Here is a 20,860-nt window from a genome sequence, read left to right as displayed (position 1 = left end):
TAGCATATATCACGGTAACTGTTTGCCGTTTTACAGTTTGAAATACTTAAAGATTAATACTCAAATTTTTAGCCTACTACAAGAATCTGTTCAAAACTTACCTTTAAGTTCATAGGCATTTCCACTTTTAGTCCACCCTTAAAAAGATGACAAGAAATTTTAATGTTAGATACATAAATAATTAAAAACATTAGAAAGTAACTGTGATGCATATAAGTTATATAAAAATCTGACTGGTGAAGATTACATACCAGTTAAAGTTAAGTTGTATTAATTAAAAATTTTAAGAATAGAACTCTACAATAGTTAAAATCAAGACTTCTCTACCTCAATGTAGGTGGGACAACAGATACTAAAGAGATACTTTCCAGGTTCCAACAATTACAAGGAAGGAAACTGAACTTTATTTAGCTCTTACCCACACAAGCAACTAAAGATTTAATCCCACTACAGAGGATACAAAAAAAAGAGTGGAGTTGTTAGTAGACTTATTTTTTAAATTATATTTTATTGGTTCTGTTATTGCAGTTGTCCTGAATTTACCCCCTTTGCCCCCTGTCCACACTGCCCCTCTCACTCCCTGAAGCAGTCCCCCCACCACTGTTCATGTCCGTGGGTCACGTGTGTAAGTTCTTTGGCTGCTCCATTTCCTACACTGTACTGTACATCCCCATGGCTATTCTGTAACTACCTACTTGTACTTCTTATGCCCCTCACCTCCTCACCCATTCTCCCCCTCCACCATTCCATCTGGCAGCCATCAATACTCCCTCTGTATTCATGATTCTGTCTCTGTTCTTCTTGTTAGCTTAGTTTGTTTTTTAGATCAATTGTTGATAGATATGTATTTTTTGCCCATTTATTGTTCATAGTTTTGATCTTCTTTTTCTTAAATGAGTCCCTTTTTAATGGTGTGGTGATGATGAACTCCTTTAGTTTCGTCTTGTCTGGGAAGCTCTTTATCTGCCCTTTGATGCTACATGATAGCTTTGCTGCGTAGAGCAATCTTGGCTGTAGGTCCCTGCTTTTCAGGACTTTGAATATTTCTTGCCAATCCCTTCTAGCCTGCAAAGCTTCTTTTGAGGAATCAGTTGACAATCTTGTGGGAACTCCCGTGTAGGTAACTAGTTGCTTTTATTCTGCTGCTCTTAAGATTCTCTCTTTATCTTTAACCTTTGGTATTTTAATTATGATGTGCCTTGGAGTGGGCCTCTTTGCATCCATCATAATTGGGAGACTGTGCTTCCTGTACTTGCAAGTCTCTTTCCTTCAACAAACTAGGGAAGATTTCATTATTTTTTTTTTCAAATAGATTTCTATTTCCTGTTCTTTCTCTTCTCCTTCTCGCATCATAGGATGGCCCTATGATCAAATGTTGGACCTCTTGAAGTTGTCCCAGAAGCTGCTTATACTATCCTCATTTTTCTGGATTCATTTTTTTCCTTGTCATTCTGATTGGTTGCTTTTTGCTTCCTTATGTTCCAAATCATTGATTTATTCTCAGCTTCATCTACTCTCCTGTTGTTTCCCTAAAGATTGTTCTTTATTTCAATTAGTGTGTCCTTTGTTTCTGACTAGACGTTTTTTTTTTACACTGTTGAGGTCCTCATTAAGTTCCTTGAGCATCCTTATAACCAGTGTTTTGAACTCTGCATCTGATACGTTGCTTATGTCCATTTCATTTAGCTCTTTTTCTGGAGTACTGATCTGCTCTTTCATTTGGTCCATGTTTCTTTGTCTCCTGTGTTGGTTTCTATGTGTTAGGTAGAGCTGCTTTGACTCCATGTCTTGCCAGTGTGGCCTAATGTAGTAGGTGTCCCATAGGGTCCAGTGGCGCAGTCCCCCTATAACTCCAGCTGGGTGCTTGAAGTGCACCCTTTGTGTGGGCTGAGTATTCCCTCCTCTTATAGTTGAGCCTTGGTTGCTGTTGGTAGATCAATGAGAGGGATTTATGCAGTTCAGACAGCTGCAAGAATTGGCTGTGAGCACTTACCACCAACCTCTGCTTTCTGTGGAGGATCAGCTGTGCAGGGGCAGGGTGGTGTGCTTAGACATGGTCTGTACCTATCCAGTGGGTGTTCTGGCCCTGGGGTTTCCTGGGTGGGGCAGGCCAAGGTAACCCCCCAACAGCATTTTGCCAGGGCCAACCTGCTTCAGCTATAAGGCAATCTGAGATGGCTGCTACTTGTGCTGGGCTTGGAGATTCCCATGCAAAGCCAAGCTGTGAATCTAGGCTAGCTGCTGCTAGTGCCGGCTCTGGGGCTCACTGAGGTCTGCTGTTGTATGTTGAAGAAAATTTAGGAAGTTATGAAGTATGAGCCAAGACTAGCCATTCACACACACAAAAAAAGCAGCTTGGGTGGGCCGGTAAGTTGGGTGGTGCAGTCTCTGGGGATCTCCAAGGTGGGTCAAACAGTGTCAGCCAGTTTGATGGAGTCTCAGATATGGCACCAACCTGCTGGCTCAGTCTGGATGTATATGGTTTCTTTAATTCCGTAGTTGTCAGACTTCCATTCAACTTGATTTCTGACGGTTTGGCGTGATGGTTGTTCTATATTTTAGTTGTAATTCTAATGTAGTGTGCAAGAGGCAAGCCATGTTTACCTAAGCCACCATCTTGACCGAAAGTTGAAGCACTAGTAGATTTAAAAAATCTCATTTGGCAGAGGAGAGTTCTAAACCACTTATTACTAAATGTCTTCTGAACACTTGCTTGGGCTTTCTAAATTAGAGAGAGCCCTTCCTCTTTCAAGTTCTGTCAGTACTTTTTATCACGCTTAATGTCTTTGTGGACTCAAGGTTGCAGGGGAAAAAAGTACCTCTTTCTACACAAAAACTCTAATTCTATAATCTACTTGTTTCTAATACAACGTCACATTATGAAATTTCCTAAAATTTCTTACTTTGCCTTATTAATTTTTTAAAAGGCATAAAACAAACAATATGGTTTATCACACAGGTAACATTTAATTAACAGTTTGTCCCTCAAATAAAAATGTTTGCAAGAAAAGAAACGCTGCACGTACTTATCTGTTAGAAGCCGCCACAGACAGAGCCACCCATTTGTTATTAGTGCTGAGCTCGTCATGCACTACTACCAGGGAAGAGTAGAATTCACAAGTGACTTATAATAAGCATAAAAAAACCAAATTCAGAAGTTATAAATATTCAAAAATTTCACAGAAAAACACTGAAGAGGAAATTGCGTGTATTGTGATAAACTTAGAACAAAGTAATTTCAGACATTTGTCTTCTGGAAAATAATTAAAAACTTTTGCACGGAAATTCTCTATTATATAAAGAAACAGAAAAACAATGAACCAATAGTTTGTTTATTCAGTAGTACTTAAAAGGTACGAGCCCTTTAATTCAAGCAGAATATAAGTGAAGTATTACTACCATTCTACTATACCTCGTTCTTTTTAAAATTGGAGCAATCAGAGGTAGGGATTGCACCAGGCAACTTACATCTTTGACCTACATTTTTAGAATCAATATCAGTCTACTGGCTGCCTCAGGAATAATATATGGTACAGGATTCCCAAAAGACTCAACTAGCTTCCACCTAAATTTGATAATTTAGGATTGAGATATATGAGCACTTATCAAAGCTATTTAATTTTGGATGCATGGGTATTTGGAAAAATGTTTCCTTTTAAATTTGCTTACCATTTGAAGTGGATACAGTGATTTCATTTCTGCTGCAGAAATCTCAAAGAGTCCATGGTCTTCCTCCAAAACTGTAGCACGCCCCTTAAAATTAATATCTGGGTAGGCAAGCCAACTAAATAAGAAGGGAATGGCAGGTTAAAGTATAATAGGAATACCTTAGTCTGGTTTTGTAAAATTAAAAATAAAAAGGGTTACATAAAAACAAAACAAAGACCCATCACAGAATTATACATATAAAACACTCAGAATGACTTCACTAAGCAGCATACAATGAATTGACATGTTATTTAAGTAGTTACCTTCAAATACTACCTATCCTATAATAAGTCTATCATAAGTTTTCCAAGCATTAAAATTTCCAGTACTTAAAAGGTGTGAGCCCTTTAATTCAAGCAGAATATAAGTGAAGTATTACTACCTACCATTCTACTATATCTCATTCTTTTTAAAATTGGAGCAATCAGAGGTAGGGATTGCACCAGGCAACTTACATCTTTGATGTACATTTTTAGAATCAATATCAGTCTACTGGCTCCTCAGGAACAGTATATGACACAGGATTCCCAAAGACTCAACTAGCTTCCACCTAAATTTGATCATTACAAACACTGCTCATGGATAGGATTAATTACGGAGTCTGCCCAAGAGTTCTAGCTCACGGTTGGCAAAGATGAAGAAATATTGCCTAGGATGACCCAAAATGCTACAGTGTTCTCTAGGGGAGAACAGTGAATGAGAGAGGAGGGGCCTGTGTTGAATCAGGCATCACAGAATTTGTGATTGTAGCCAATCTGAGACTGATTAAAGATTAAACTCAGAGCCATACTCCTGAAGACACCTTTCGAGTCAGAAAGGCCAAGCCTGGGACCAACCACTTAATTTCCTCTTTTATAACACGAGAGTAGTTGCAGCTGCCTGGCAGGAAAAGCAGGGTGATACACCAAGAAGCACCATGTGCCTGGACTGCAGAGGCCCTCGCAAACTACAAGCACTGCGACACTTTGGGAAGAGATTGGACTGCAGAACTTGGACTGCCAGGGACATATCTTTTCTCAGTCTTAAATTCTGGGGCAGAAAAAGACGATGGATATACATCTATAGAGAACTGTATCTGAGAACCTCTATCTGCTCCTGTGAGTTATACATCAAAGACATAATAGGAGCCGAAGAAAGACAGAATGTTTAATCTCAGCAAAGTCTTTCTTGGGTATCTAGGAGTATAAATAAAATTAACACTTCGGGAATATGTATGTCACCTACTGAAATATGAAACAAAAGTTAACTTTGGTGGCCGTCAATCACTGTAATAAAGAGAAACTGATACGTACACTCCTGACTTCACCGTGAAGGACACAGATTTGGGGATATTCAGCTCTTCCAAATTCGGGACCGCTCGCTGTATGTAAATAGGGCAACATGCTGGGTCAGACTGTGGGCAAAGTTCTATCTCTGGAATACTGCAATCCTGGAAAAAAAAAAAAAGGCTTTGAAATCCTCTAGAGAAACACATAGTCCAGTATTCTCAACCCTGGACATGCAGTTACAATTGTTCTCATTGTCCAGTTAAATTTCTTCACAAGAGCAGCATAAAGGAAATACTGTTTCTCTGTATCGGTTTTTTAAAATACAATTTTTTCAAAACGCTTTTTTTACAGTTTTCAATTACAGTTGACATTCAGGATCATTTTATAGTAGTTTCAGTGCACAGCGTAGTGGCTGGACATTTATACAATCCATGAAGTGATCCCCAGATAAGTCCAGTACCCACCTGGCAGCACCATCCCCGGCTATTAGGATGCCGCTGACTATATTCCCTGGGTGGTATTTACATCCCCGTGACTATTTGGTAAAACTGTCAGTTTGTGCTTCTTAATCCCTTACTCTTTCACCCACTCCCCCAACCCCTCCCACCTGGCAACCAATACATTTTTCTAAGGAGTTACACTGATAACACGAAAATTATAAATATTGCCGATTGAAAAAGTATTACTCCAATATCTTCCGCTTTGTTTTTAAAAGTCTTGTTCTATTAAGCAATGCTTAGAGTTAACAAACTATCTGAGCGCCAAAAGTCTGTGTGCCTTCCTTCTTAGAAGCACAACAAAGCCACAGGGAGGAAGGGAGTTAAATAAAAGCTGATCTCATGGGGAGCATTAAAAAAACAAACAACAGAGAGGCACTACGCCCTCAGGGTGTAATCTAATTTACATTGACATAAGGGGTAGGACTTAGAGGTGAGGGTAAAGGAAGTCTGTTTTCCTACTTGCGGTATTCTATTTATTTTCTTTAGTACAAGTTGAAGAAGAAAGGCATTACAAAATTTGACCCTACATTCCACCCTACGTCCACTGTCACCATGTCCTGTCAAACCTTCCTTAAAATTTCACTGGTGTATATCTCTTATCTTCTCCCATGGTCAAGGACCTTTGTCAAGGCCAAGACTTTGATTATGGGCCTATACTACCAGTCAAGGGCTAGCTACCTTTCAGACAGCTGGGCTTGCTGGAACACCGCTTTCCTCGTGCCACTCCCTGGCTCAAGACCCAAGCACATCGAATCTATACTTGTTTCCCTTTCTCCAATACGGCACCGACCCTAACTCATCTATCCTAATTCCCCACAACTCTTCAGTCATACCGGCCTCCATGCTCCAGGGGTCTTCACTCCCCCGCTGGCCTCTCTAAGCTCTGTAAATATGTCCCCCACTGAAATTAAAGAGATAATTCTCTGTATTCTTACTTATGAAAATCTTTTAATAGTCAAGTTCTAACTAAAAAATGACCTAATCTTTTCTTAGGGAATCAAAAGTACAATTATTTCTCCCTTCCTGAAATTACAGATGTGCTTCTGAATCACAGTCTATCTCAGTGGTGGTGGGTGTTTAATTACACAAATTAGGTTTCAGTAGCAAAGTTCTCATCTAGGACATTGTGAAATTCAAATGATTATGCTTTAATAAAATAGGTAAACTCAATAACAATCAGAGGTGACATTTAATGGACTGAACAACTGTATTCTTTATTATAATCAGTTTTGCAATTTTAAAAACAGCAATTTTCTAATTTTTAACCTTTTTTCAAACTGAGTCCTCTTACTATTCATTATTAATAATTTTTCTCAATATGTAAAAGCAAGCCAATTGATACATCTTATTTTCAGAAAGTTAGCTCTAAAATGCAATACAGCAAAAACGCCACTGGCTAAAATATTCTTTTAAAGTATAAAAATGTACTTCTTTCTAAAGTTTCATTTCAAAATAGTCAGAAATGTTCAGAGCAGTCACCTGTCAATCTTCAAGCCTCTTTTGTTTGCTGTTAATAATAGAGTTCTAGTAACAGAACTGCCGCCCCATTCCCGTCCCCCGGGATCTGCTGTGCAGTACCAGAGTACAGAAGCAAGCGTCTCACGCAAGGAAGTTTCCTCTGCATTGTGTTACACAAACAATGCTGGGGTGGTGTACTTTAAAAGGGAAAAAGCTAAGAGGCATTCAACTCTACCACAACACAGAAGGAAACAGCATAATGGAACAAGCATGACAATGGCTAAAAAATGGAAAATAAACAAAAATAAGAATGCTTATGCTCTCATCTATCTTTGTTAGAGGACCAATTTTTTCTTCTCCAGTAGACTGAAAAGATTTCCCTGAGTAGTGACTGAAGAGTGCTTTACAGTAGCTTGGCAACAATAAGCAGTTTACTGTTAGAAAAGTTACATGGCTTCTTCCCAGACTTTTCTAGCCATGATATACTTTACAAATATATTTTGGTGAAATCTTCCAGCTCAGACTATTAAAGCAATTAGTTGGAAGGGAGACAAAACTACAGAAGAGAAAAAGGGAGAGAATGAATTACAGTCAACAAAAGCAGTAAGAAAATCTACTTTTCTCTACCTTACATAAAATAGCTTCACTGATCCAACAATGGATCTCTCTCTCTTCTTGGCTCATTAATGAGGGGACAGCCTAAATAACTTCTGACCATAACAAAAATGTCATTCCTTTAACAAAAATTAAATGCATAGTAAACCCAGTAATTTGCAAAATTCATTTCTTCTGTTTGAGAAAGGCCAGCACTTGACGCCAGGTCCACTGCACTGCTGCCCCACCCCAATCGGTTCCACTGGCGGCAAAGATGACCCGAGAGCAGAACCTGCAATTGCCGATAACTGATGGCATCTGCTGCATCTGCTGTACCCACTCACAAGTTATCTTTAAAGAACACTGAAGTTTTGACTGGTCAGGTTAGAGCAACTAAAAGACGATGGAACGAGGCCTAAGTGGATTTGGAATGGCCACCATGAAAGTAAAGCTATCAATAGCCAGCATTTTGACACGGTTGGAGAAAGGAAGCAGTTTGATACTTCATTCTCACTTTGTTAAATATTTAGAACAATGCTAATGCCTTTTCCATTCAAAGCTCAATAGTTTTATTTTCCTTCCTAAAAGTTGCTAGCCTGTTCAAGATACGTGGGCAAGAACAAGGCAATTTAAACAAGACTCCAAGAACAATGGAAGGCGGGAAAAAATGCAAGCATGACTTATTCTTTCTATAACGTATTCTACGCAAATGGCAGATGTGCAAATACCCATTTATATACCCATTCTCAACAGACTGAGTTTTTGTTTGATTTTGTTGTTGTTTAATTAGGGAAGAGGGGGAGGAGGTTACTGTTTACAATATCTTATTCATTTTTTTCTCCCCCCCCCCCACCAGGCCTGGCATCGTGCCTGGCATTCACAAGAAAGGCACAAAGCCATAAGTTACTTAAATCTTAGAAGAGTCCACCTACAAAATAATTATTCATTTCACAGAATTTCTAGTGAGTGAGCCAATGCAGTGCGCACTGTAAAGGAACACTGCCCTTCACGCTGTAGCCCTAGATCTCCCTGCAGTGCCACCAACTCTGAGCCAGGAACTCCCTCGAACTTCCTCTGTGACCTAACTCCTGCTTACTCTCTCAAGAGTCCAGCTGGTGCCAGCTCCTCCGGGAAAGGTCCCCCCCTTGGTGCATCCTTGGGGCAGGTCTCACATCTATGGTCATGTGACTCAGCTGCCTGTCTCTAGGCTTTAAGCAACCTGAAGCAAGAGATCATGTCCTACTTGTATTTCCATTCTCAGTGCTCATCACAGTGCTGGGGCCAAAAGCAGACACAGATATTTGTAGACAAAGGTTTGCTACAGTTCTGCAAAGTATTAATTCATATAAAATACATGCAGACCCCCCTTCATGATAATATGAGTTTTTCTGTATGCTCTCCACAACTCTCAAGGGTTTAATAACATCAGCTCAAATCATTATGCATTTTTGTTTTAAGCACATAAAAGAAATCTCTGTAATTTGAAAAAAAATATGTTCTTGACTGCCATAGGAGTAATTAAACTAAATCATGTGCTATGTTACTGCTGAAGGTACTCTTACGACTACATGGGAGGCATAAAAACAGATACATAGATCAATGAAACAGACTAGAGAGCCCAGAAATAAGCCCACACCTTTAGACTCAATTAATATTCAACAGAGGAAGAAGCAAGCACATACAATGGGCTAAAGATAATTTATTCAATAAATGGTGTTGGAAAAATTGGACAGATACGTGCAAAAAAAAAAAAATGAAACAAACTAGAGCATCATCTTACACCACGCACAAGAACAAATTCAAAGTGGATTAAAGACTTAAATGTTAGACCCAAAACCATAAAAATCATGGAAGAAAACACAGACAATAAAATATCAGACACTGTAGCAATATATTATCTGACATTATCTCCTCAGGCAAGGGAAACAAAATAAAAAATAAACAAATGGGACTACATTAAACTAAAAAGTTTTTGCACAGCAAAGGAAATCATCAACAAAATAAAGACAATGAATGGAATGGGAGAACATATTCGCTGATACCTCTTATAACAGGTTAATATCCAAAATTTATAAAGAACTTAAAAAACAACACCAACCCCCCTCCCAAACAATCCAATGTTTGGATTGTTGCCCATGGTCCTTTGCCCATTTTTTAATGGGATTAAAAAATGGGCAAAGGACCTAACAGTCACTTCTCAAAGAGCACATACAGATGGTTAATAGACCTATGAAAAGATGCTCAACATCACTAATCATTAGAGAAATGCAAATTAAAACCACAATGAGATGTCATCTCACACCTGTCAGAATGACTACCTACAATAAATCGACAAACAACAAGTGCTGGTGGGATGTGGAGAGTGAGGAACCCTTTTGCACTGTTGGTGGGAATGCAGACTGGTGCAGCCACTGTGGAAAGCAGTATGGAGATACCTCAAAAAATTAAAAATCGCTGCCTTTCAACCCAGTGATCCCACTTATAGGAATATGTCCGAAGGAACCCAAAACACTAATTCAAAAGATCATTAGCACCCCATCTTTATCTCAGCGTTATTTACAATAGCCAAGACATGAAAGTAGCCCAAGTGCCCATCAGGGACATTTACACAATGGAATACTACTTGGCTGTAAAAGAGAAGAAGATCTTCCCCTTTGCAGCAGCATGGATGGACCTGGAGAACATTTTGCTAAGTGAAATAAGCCAGTCAGAGAAAGACAAACACCATATGATTTCACTTACATGTGGAATCCAATGAACAAACTGATCTAACCAGCAAACTAGAGACAGACTCACAGCTAGAGAGCAGGATGAGAGCTATGGGGGGGTGGGAGGTTTGGGGACGGAGGGAATGAGCAAAAAGGAAAAAGGACTCCTGGACATGGGCAACAGTGTGAGGATTGCACAGGGGAGTGAGTACCAGTGGGTTAAATGGTAATGAAAAAAATACGATAACAAATTTTTTTAAAAAGAAAAATTAAAAAAAAAAGACTACAGGGGAGAATCCTTTCCTTATCTTACATCTGTCCTTATCACTAATTCTCTCTTCCTCTAAATTACCACAGCACTTTCAACAAAATTTTGTTTATACTGAAAGACTTTTTTCATCTTAGTATTAAATAATATTTTCTAAGCAGAAAGTGTTCTCCTAACGCTTCTCTATCTCTCTCTCATTCACATACACACATACACAGAACTACACAAAGGAGTAGAAATCTACACTAGAAAAAGTGTATATTTGAAAATTTGGAAATATTGACTATGTTCCTAAAGATGCCCAGATGATATATTCCTACTACATTAAAAAACATATATATATATAACTGCCAGTAATATTTTAAATTAACATTTAGTACTTTACATGTATAATGTAAAAAGATTATCATTAATATGTTAATACAAATGAATAAAATTAGCACAAATTATGGCAACTATTTCTAAACCTGGTAGGCCAAAGTACAGCTTTACTATGTGACAAAACAAAATAAAAAAATGGAATAAAATCAACACCTCTCTTACCTTTAAGATGCGTTTGATAGAACCCAATACAAAACTTCTTTGTGGATGCTTTCTGTTCTGAAGGGTCCAGTCACGATTTAACACCTTTTCCCCTTCTTCTAACACACATTTTTGACCTTGGAAATGTGGCTTCTCATATAAAATCCAGCTGAACAAATACAAGAGCATGATCAGTTATCATTAATGTCCTAGCAAATGACGCATAAAACAAGTGATACTTAGTAAGTCATAGACCATCTTATCCAGTTGCATTTTTAAATCTGGGTTATTTTCCACTGTTAGCATATAATCCTAATTTTTGAAATGATGATCTATGGTAGTTTAAGTACAAGCAGTATAAGAAAGAATTAACTTTGAAATTATACTTCCTGAATGTAATATTACAATCTATGGCGATATTTATGTATATATGCACTTTGTAGGCATTATATACACAAAGCTATAAATTTATATCAAAAACAATAGCTTAAACATTCCAAATTCTACTTCTACCCTAATTTGCTGGTCCCTGGTTAACAAAGCACATGAGTCCCATTTTTATTACATGAAGAGAGTACTGCACCATAATGCTTCCAACATGAATACTGACCAGTGGGTAACTGAAATACTGGACAAAGAAATCCTGGCTCCTCCCCAGTAGGGGGCGCAAGAGAGGCAATCACACATTGATGTTTCCCTCTCCCCTTCCCCTCTGTCTAAAATAAATAAATAAAATCTTTAAAAAAAAATTGTGTCATGCTAAAATCAACAGTAAATCTAGATTACATTTAAAAAAAAAAAGAAAGAAAGAAATCCTGGCTCCACATATCCCCTGGACATGGTTCATAAGAACAAATGAGCTTTTCCCTCATTTTTACACCATACAAAGAACCCTTCACTTTTTGAGCATGGCAGCTGCACAAATGACTTTAAGTATCTGGCCTTCTCATTCCTTAGCATCCCACAAATTTTGAACTTGTTTTCGAAACCACGCTTCATTCAACTGAGGCCTTCAGCTGGACTTGCCCAATCTATCTTGCTAATAATGCAGTTACACAATGGTATTGATTGTTATATTGTATACATTAGATCTTGCCACTTACTGCTGGCTTTAAGCACTAAAAATGCCTATATTTCCTGCCACAGGAAATAGAACAATTAAGTTACAAAATACTAATGATATTTCAAAATTCTCTGTCAAAAATGAGAGGAAAGGGAATGTGACTTTAATAAAAAGTACAAAAGCATAAATGGCAACAAAACATTTAATTTTGGGGAAAAATGCTATATAATTTTAAAAGATCTCTTACCAGCCCCTTACAACTTTTATCAGTACCCCATTCGGAAAGGACCATGATGAGGCATCGAGAATGTTACCATAGACCTCTTGTTTATATTTACTTCCATGGAGATCATAGATAACCATCTGCAACACACAGAAAACAGGCACAATAACTATTCTTAAAAAACGCACTTGAAATTGTAAAAAGTCCTAGAATATAGAAAATAAAATATCCTGAAAATATAAAAGTAAATACTACTTTAAATGTTAAGTCTTTAAGTAAAATAATCCTTTTCTAAGTCAGTTCAAAGCATTTACTTAAAACTTCCCAAACCCAAAAGAAACTGCACTTTTCATATTACATATTACTCTATGTAAAAAACTTATGCTTACTTTCCCAGGTCTCGGGTTACACCTCAGGGTTTGTCTGTCCACATTCTGAAATAATAAAAGTGAAAGAAGAAAGCCTTAAGAAATGTCAGTGGAAAGATATACAGTTCACTTTCTCAGCCATTACAAACAGACTCAATTTATCATGTTTATTTAGTGACATTATACGCAAGGTGTACCTCTAGGCGCTAAACGGAAATAAAGGTAAATATAAAGGACCATAATGTGTTGTCTCTGCCCTCTAGAAGCTTATAGCTTGGAGGGGAGAAACAGCTGACCACACTCTCATGACCCTTCTCAATAGGGGGCTAAGTTAAACCCACAGGTAAAACACAAAGGAAATACCAGGCTATGGAAATTAAGGGGAAGAGCACCAGGGTAATGGAGGTGAGGTGATGGCAACGATTCAGAAGGTGCTTGTTGGGAAGTGGTGTGGAGAAGACCTTGGAAAGCCAAATTTTAAAAAGTGAAAAAATGTGGCCGGTTGGGATGGGGGCAATAGAGAAAAAAAAGTCCAGGAAGAGAACCGTCTTGAAAAAGTCTGGTGGTAGGAAACACAGCCTGCGTAACCAGTGCACAGGGAGGCAGGGCTGGAGAAACCACATTTGGGAGCCTTGTAATGCGGAGTGAGGAGGTTCCACCTGATTTGGTAGGTAACGGAATCATTAAACAAACATTTCTTTAAATCCCATTATTTCTTTTAAAATGACTTTGCCTTGCAAGCTGTTGATTAGTATTCATGTACTACTATTTGTTCCTAAGGTCACTCCAGGTAACGATGCCGGCCTTGGGATTTTTAAAGAAAGTTCCATAATCTTGGGAACGCTGGAAAGTCCTACCCTCAATGAATATTTTACATTAGACATTTAAACACTTCCAAGTCAAAGAAAAATGAAGCTGAATTTCAAAACATTTTCCAAATATAATGTTATAGCTCTTTTTCTTTGAATTAGGCTGTTCATTGTTCTACTCTGAAAGAACAACATGAGCGATTAAAGTGAGCGGAGGCTGTCAACCAAAAAGCTAACATCTGTTTAAGGCCCTGGCCGGTGGCTCAGTTGGTTGGAGCATGGTCCCAAGCACCAAAAGTTTGTGGGTTCAACCCTCGGCCAGGGCATCTACCTAGGTTGTGGGTTTGGTCCCCAGTTGGGGCATGTACAGGAAGCGACAGATAGATGTTTTTCTCTTTCTCTCTCTAAAATCAATAAACATATGTGTGGGTAAGGATTAAAAAATAATAAACATTTTTAAGTATTCAAAATATTTTTAACTATTATGAAATGTTTTCATGAGACACATGTGTCAATTTTCTCACATATGGTCCCTTGAGAAATTCAGAATCTTTTCACTTAATTTAGTTTGAAAATATAAGCAAAAAACTGGAAAATAACTTGCTTTTCTGCCTTTAAATTTTGGGCAATTTTTTTTCTCAATGTAACAAACAGTTCAGCTAAAATATGTAACTTATGATACACTTCAACCAAGCACTCACAAAAAAACCTGATATTTTTAAAAACAATCTTTATACACCAAAACATTGATTTTCTTAAGTCTCTAGATCACTTATGATGCAAAGCCCTACTTCATTAGTTAATAGTCAAAATAACTTACCTCTGTGAACAGGCTTAATGTGCCTGAGATGTCTTGAGCACGGAAATATTTTGACACTGGTTCCTGCAAAGCCCCACCAAATCTGGCTCCTTTTTCTGAGGAATGCGTTTTGGAAGTCTGCAAATACTGATGATAAGCACTCTTTACAGAAGAATGTAATTTAGAAGTAAGGTCAGATTTTTGTAGGAATGGGGTCTTTTCTGGCCACAGACCTATCTGCAGATTGGAGGGAGCCGGTTCGTTTGTCTTTACAAGTGAACCCTTAGAAATCCCAGTCCTCTCCTGGTCGTCGTCAGGGTCGAACGTGGTGGGAGGATCTGGCAGGTTGACGGTAACGGTTTCCCGCCTCGTAGCTGTCTGACTTCCTTTATGCAATGATTCTTCTTCCTCTTCCCCTAACTCCTGCCTGTCGTCTTCATCAAAATTCATCTTTAAACGCTCTGATACTGACTGGAGAAGTGATAAAACAGAACAGGGCTGGTGTGCACCATCTCTTGATTTTGTGGAGCCATGGTGCCCAGGCGAGACCTCACTGGACAGAACGTCCTCCTGAGAGCTGTCGTCCTCATAAATGGGAGACAGAGCTAAGGGGTAAACTCTGTACCGTTTGGCCTCCACTGATAAGAACATTTCCGAACTATCGCTGTCTAATTTAGTGCCCTTTTCAAAATGACGGACCAGGTCAGTCCTGCTCTCAGACCTTTCACACGTGAGGACAGGCATGCCATCGGGGGGTGTATCAGGAAGCAAGAGCGAGTGTGCTCTTCTTACTTTGGCAGTAGCACACGTGTCCTCATCTTGAAGGGGTTCTTCATATAATATAGTAAAGGAAGAATTTTCTTGTTCATCCTGAGAAACGAAGGCTAGGTTAGAGTCTTCTTTTTCATCGCTGCAATCACCTAGGTCTCTTGTTTTGTCATCTACTGCAGTAACGGATGTTCTTTTGTCTGGCCTTCCTATGGTATCCACAGGTTGAAAATCTAGCATTGCTAAGGCTGGGTAGCCTTCATAATCCTTACTTAATGTAGGCGATTCATATCCCCTGAAATACGAAGCAAGCCTATTGTCATGTGCTATTAAGCCTTCCTTTACTTCAGTGGGCTCTTCCTCCATTTCTCCAATTCTTTCTTCAGCACACTCTTGGGGTGCTTTTTCAGGTTCAAATATGGAAAGTGTGGCCTCTGCTTGTGTAACGGGTAATTCCAGACCTGCCCTGTGTGTTATCCCCACATTTACCCCTGCAGATAACACGGGGTGTTTCCAGGTAGCCCCATCAGGCTCTTCTGGGGATGTTCCTTCCATTTCTATCACAGAGGCCATGGACACAGTGGTTCCAATTGTCCCTTCAGCATCCCTTTTGCATGCTTTTTCTATTTCTAAACAGGCAGGGGCTACCTTCTTGTGTACTTTTTTCACTTCCAACCCAATAGTTTTCCTAATAACTCCTTCAGCACCCTTTTGGAAAGTGCTTTCCATTCCCAACGCAGGCCTTTCAGTCTTCCCAGTGATCCCCTCAGCATCTTCATGGCAGACATTCACCACTTCTGACTCCATGGGCATCACCTCAGGGCTGTCTGCGTCTCCTTCAGCATCCTGGGAAATATCTTCTATCTCTAATGCAGGAGGCATCACTTCAGCCTTTTCAGTTATGCCCTCAACTTCTTTTTGGCAGGTGTTTTCCCCTTCTGACAGAACTGATGTCACCCCGGTCTTGCCAACATCACCTTCAGCATGCTTTTGGCAAATGTTTTCCATCCCTAATGTAGCAGATATCACGTCAGTCTTTCCAGTAATTCTCTCAGCATCTTTCTGATACATGCTCTTCACTTCGGACATGACAGGCACTGTGTCAGTTTTGCCAATATCCCTTTCTGTGTCCCCCATCCTGTGAGCTTTCTCCATCCCTAACATGGCAGGCAATCCCTCGGGTTTTTCACGCTTCTCAGCATCCATCGGGTATACTTCTCGCATTTTAAAACTGTCCTCTGTTGGTGCAGTTTTTGTGATATTCAGTTCATCATCCCTTTTATGTACTCCTCCCATTTCTGACATAAGAGGGGCTGCCTCATTTTTTATAATTTTCAATTCAGCATCCTTTGTGTGTGTTTTTCCCATTTCTAACATGGAAGGGATAAGCTCGATTTTTCCTAGATTTACTTCGGTATCCTTTTTGTGGACTTTCCCTACTTCTGACATTGCAAGGGGAGTGCTCTTATTACCGTGTCCGGGCAAGCCTTTCTCAGACACACACACAAGGCTGTCGGACAAACTGCTTTTGGAGGTCCCAGGTCCATGGACGGCATCATCTGCAAATGGAGGCCAGGTGAAATTTAATGCCAGAGTTCTAGCATCCTCTCTCCCCATTTTGTGATTATCCATATATTCTGTTTCCACTTTTTCTTTAGAGTCCTCTTTGAGAAGTAAATGTGTTTCTACTCTATCATCTAACCCTTCCTGGGGCAAGTCTTCATCTAATGAAACACTGTCTGATTCCTGCAAGTTCACAGCATCAGACTGTCCAGCTCCATTCCCAGAAAATGGGGATTTGGGGGAGAGAACAATTTCTCTTCCTTTAATTGACCCTGTGTCACTACCTAAGTTACTTACAGTGAAGAATCTACCTAATACTTTATTTTCACTAATTTCACATGTGCTTTGATTTACTACCTGTTCTGACACTAAGAACTCCCTTACATGAGGCTTAACACTATCGCTGTTCAGAATTTTTGAAGTATTAGTCTGAAGGTCAGAATCCCAAGTATCCTCAGTATCTTCAAAAGCATCATTTGTTACACTTTCTCGGGCTGAATTAATAATCTCATTGACTAATTCCCTAGCTTGATCTTCTAACAAAGAAGACACATTGATTCTATCAGAATCAAAAAGGAGACTCTTCTCACCAGGTGTACGTGAAACACAGGCCTTTTCGTCCCCTTGGGCTCCCGGCAAGTTTTCCAAGTCCTGCTCTTCCAAATGCTCTGTTAGTTGGATCCCAGCCGGAGGCACATCTAATGGCTTTTTCTCGGATGTGTCATCTCCTTTCCGGGAATCAGGATTCATTATGGTGTCTCCGGCTATACGATCCTGGCACTTATCAACTGTGTGTTTGGATTCCAGGTCTTCCCTAACCGAATTAAAAACCTCACCAGTCCACGTATCGGCCTTATTGGGTGAAACACTTTTGACGTCCAAACATCGGTCATGTGCTGTCTTCCTTGCTTCTACGTGCTCAGAAGATGCTTCAGAACACTGCTGGCCTGAGCTGTTAACTGACGCTGGGGCCCCAGCAACTGCTCCAGTCTCTCCTTCCACCGGCTGGTCAAATTGGGCAGCAGTTGGGAAATCGAGAGATACCTCCCTAGTATAATTATCAAAATGTCCCTGAGATGGGGTCACTTCTGCCCCTGCTGGTATAGATGTTTCTAATCCCAAATAAGAGCTTCCAGGGTGCAGCAGGTTAGTTAAGGAGGCACCCTCATGTGTGACCTCCAGAGTAACGTCTACTGAACCAAAGTTACTTTGGGGAGGATGCGCACTTGTGACCACGCGGACTCCTTCAGCGTTCGAGGAAGGCGTGCTCTCGGAGCCAGCACTCAGGGCAGGAGCGTTCTCTTTCTTTCTGTGAGCTGAGGCTTTCTTTTTGGATCTTGGCACAAAGGGAACATTGAGAAAGCCTGAATCTTCAGATGCTAAAGCGTTTTTTCCCAAAGTGATAGGAGAGCCCAGAATAGGTGAATTTGCTTTTGTGCTGTCAGTTTCTTGGAGTTTTGGGCAAGTAGCAGTGAAGCTCAGTTCTGCGAAACCCGAACTCTCTTCAGTCCCACGAATGTCTGAAGGTTGACAAATCACGTAAGTGTTGGCTTTTTCATCACGAACAGGAGGTAAGATCCCAGATGTATTACTTTTGAGAAAAGGAGGTGGATAACCTGATGCATCTGCCTCCGTTTCCTTTTTACCTTGATCTAGGGAGGCAGGAGACACCTCAGCGTGGCAATTCTCTTTAGGCCCCGAATCTGAACACATCTCTCTAATCTCTTTGTGATCTACCAATTGATAACTTCTGTCCTGTTCAGCCTCGAGGGAGGTTAATTCTGATACAACAGGCTTTGCTGGCACATCTGTAATTTCAAATGGAGAAGAAATTTTACCCTGAGAAATGTCTTTAGGCTCTGTTTGGGAAACAGATATCTTGGAAAGGGTGATAGGTTTTCCTCTTCCAGAATGTGACTCGGTAGGAACACGGTCCTGACCATCAACTTTAGCTTCTGATAAAACTTTAGCAACGTTACCAGTTTTGGTTTCCAAGGAAAGAGAACCAGACTTCTCTAGAGTGCTCTTCCTTGCTTTACTGTTGGAAATCATGAACTCTGCTTTATTAGGGCCTTGAGATGAAGCAGAACTGTGGTCCTCAGAGATGCTTTCATACTCAAATGTGGAGTCTGCTCTAGTCAAGTGGGTGTCACTGGCTTCAAGGTCCAGTGGAACCTGGAGTCTTTTACCGTCGGGAAGAACTTCCTCAGATTCAAGAGTCACAGATGCACACTCACGGTGAAGGCGAGCTGGAGGACTCTTCCTGTCCGCAGCCTGAACATGATTCCCCACATTTTCTTCTTGACACTCTTTAGGCTCATTGGAAACACCAATATCAACATCCCCGGTTTTAGTGAGCACAGAAGACCCCTCATTCTTTACAACAGGCATATGCAACCTGCTCAGCATGCCAACTCCAGATACAAAGGTAGGAGATGAAGCATTGAAATTTGATTTTTTATAGTCAAGGGTAAAACGGGTTCTGGTATCAGGTGATACTTTGGCTTGTTGAGGACTCTCAGGGTCAAGAGAGTCCTTCATGTGATTTCTATAAAGTTCAAAAGTCAGTGCAGGAGGTCTTTTGTTTTCTAAGCATGCTTCAACTGCCGATTCACCGACACGTTTTACAGCGTCAGGGTCCTTTTGATTTAGTCTAAGAATCTGAGGCATTTTGCCAGGTGGCCCCAAATCAAGCCTTTTGGTTTCTGTTACAGACACCTGGTCGGTATCTTTGCATAATGACTCGATTTTATCTTCTGGAGCTTTTGCATGACTTGAAGTTGTGGGTTCACTGACTGAGATACTTTCTGTTTCTTGCCTGATTTCTGTAACAGCCAACTTTTTCTGGGCATCTGGGGCAGACAACCTATTGCCTTCATGTACGAGTTCTGTGTCTGCCACAGCACGTCTCTGAAGAGCACTGGTGTGACTGGCACCCTGCTCGGATGAGTTATCTGCAGCGTTCTTGTCAGAACACTTGCTCCCTGGAGACCGCAAGTCCTCATGCCTAGTTGATTTATCTGCACTTTCCTGTTTGGTAGTGTCGCTTCCAGCAGATTTACTGCAAGAGAAGGCAGAAAGGGCAGGGCTCTCAGGCTCAGCATGCTCTTGTCTTTGCACCGAACTGTTTTCTTTTGTTGTAGTCTCTGTAGAAGTTATCCCCTGAAAGTCTGGACGGCGAGGAACTGTGCTAATAGAACATCCGGTAAACAAGGCTGAGCATACCAAGTTACTGTCAGTCCGAGAAACTGGAACACAACTTAAACGGTGTTCTGAGTCAGATTCTCCAACAGCAAAGTCGGAGTTAGTCACAGAAGAGGGGGATGATCTACTTCCCTCAGGTCCCCCAGGACCATTTTTATTTAAAACATCCTTAGAAGAAGCAATACTCAGCCTGTCCGGCTTGTTTGTTGGCTGGCTTTCTGTGCCGAGACTTGTTCTGCTACAATCAGAGTCTTCTAATGGCTCTCCCAGCGCGTGCCCTTTCACAGGTACGTCCACGCTAGATGATGACAAAGACGACAGCGTCCCAGCCTCAGTCTCACTCCCAGAGCCGGTTGGTGCGTTTGTACTAGAGTCGGAACTTTCACTTTCTCTGTCTGGGGGATTCGCAGTCTCTGACACGGTCTGTTGCCTCAGATATTTGCTGATTTGTCTGGGGCCTCGATACGTGGCATAAGTCACTGAGGGCCTCTCTAGTCTGCCAGCCGCTTGTCTAGGGGAAAAAAGAACAGCACGAGAAGTCAGAAAATACAATTAGAAACATTTAACAGTAAGTAATCCCAGAAGCTGGTGAGGTATAGCTCATAATAGGGAAGGATTTCAACTTTTCTATGTAGAGAAAAGCTTTAAACCAGCAATTATTTTTCAAATTATAATAAAGTTTTGACAGTAGAAATTCTCATATGGATATAAATCTGTTGAAAATATAAGAATTAAAAAACTTTTTATAGAATTTCAATTGAACAAAGAAGTAGCTTCGTATATAAATTACATTGGAAGTATAAGTTAATATATGGAAAACAATCTTAAAAATGTTGCCCAACAGGTATACTTAAAGGCTTTATGGATATTAAAAAAGAAATTTGCATAGTCAACTATATATAAAAACAATTACAAAATTGTTTATTATTTTAATTTCATGAAGATAAAATCATTCACAATGCCTTTTTTTCCCTTTATTGATTCTAGACAGAGGGAAGGGAAAGGAGAAAGAGAGGGAGAGAAACCTCAGTGAGGTA

At 40.1% G+C, this 20,860-nt stretch overlaps 1 protein-coding gene across 4 annotated transcripts in view; it reads right to left on the bottom strand.

Annotated features, from left to right (window-relative positions):
- Positions 1-20,860, bottom strand: part of CRYBG3 (crystallin beta-gamma domain containing 3) — a 119,817-nt gene that overhangs the window by 52,786 nt on the left and 46,171 nt on the right. For 3 of the 4 annotated variants that reach the window (XM_053918287.2, XM_045193576.3, XM_053918288.2), the window contains 7 exons: positions 14,310-20,334; positions 12,702-12,746; positions 12,337-12,452; positions 11,048-11,195; positions 5,001-5,137; positions 3,670-3,784; positions 102-137 (listed from right to left, as the gene is read on the bottom strand). In XM_053918287.2, the coding sequence (XP_053774262.1) occupies positions 102-137; positions 3,670-3,784; positions 5,001-5,137; positions 11,048-11,195; positions 12,337-12,452; positions 12,702-12,746; positions 14,310-20,334 (6,622 nt within the window). The remainder of the gene's footprint in view (positions 1-101; positions 138-3,669; positions 3,785-5,000; positions 5,138-11,047; positions 11,196-12,336; positions 12,453-12,701; positions 12,747-14,309; positions 20,335-20,860) is intronic. The other variant, XM_053918289.2, reaches the window with a different exon arrangement.

The sequence above is a fragment of the Desmodus rotundus genome, chromosome 2 (genome assembly GCF_022682495.2).
Source record: "Desmodus rotundus isolate HL8 chromosome 2, HLdesRot8A.1, whole genome shotgun sequence".
In the NCBI taxonomy this organism is placed as follows: domain Eukaryota; kingdom Metazoa; phylum Chordata; class Mammalia; order Chiroptera; family Phyllostomidae; genus Desmodus; species Desmodus rotundus.
Note: the sequence above shows the minus strand (reverse complement) of the source record. Positions and strands in the feature narration are given on the sequence as shown.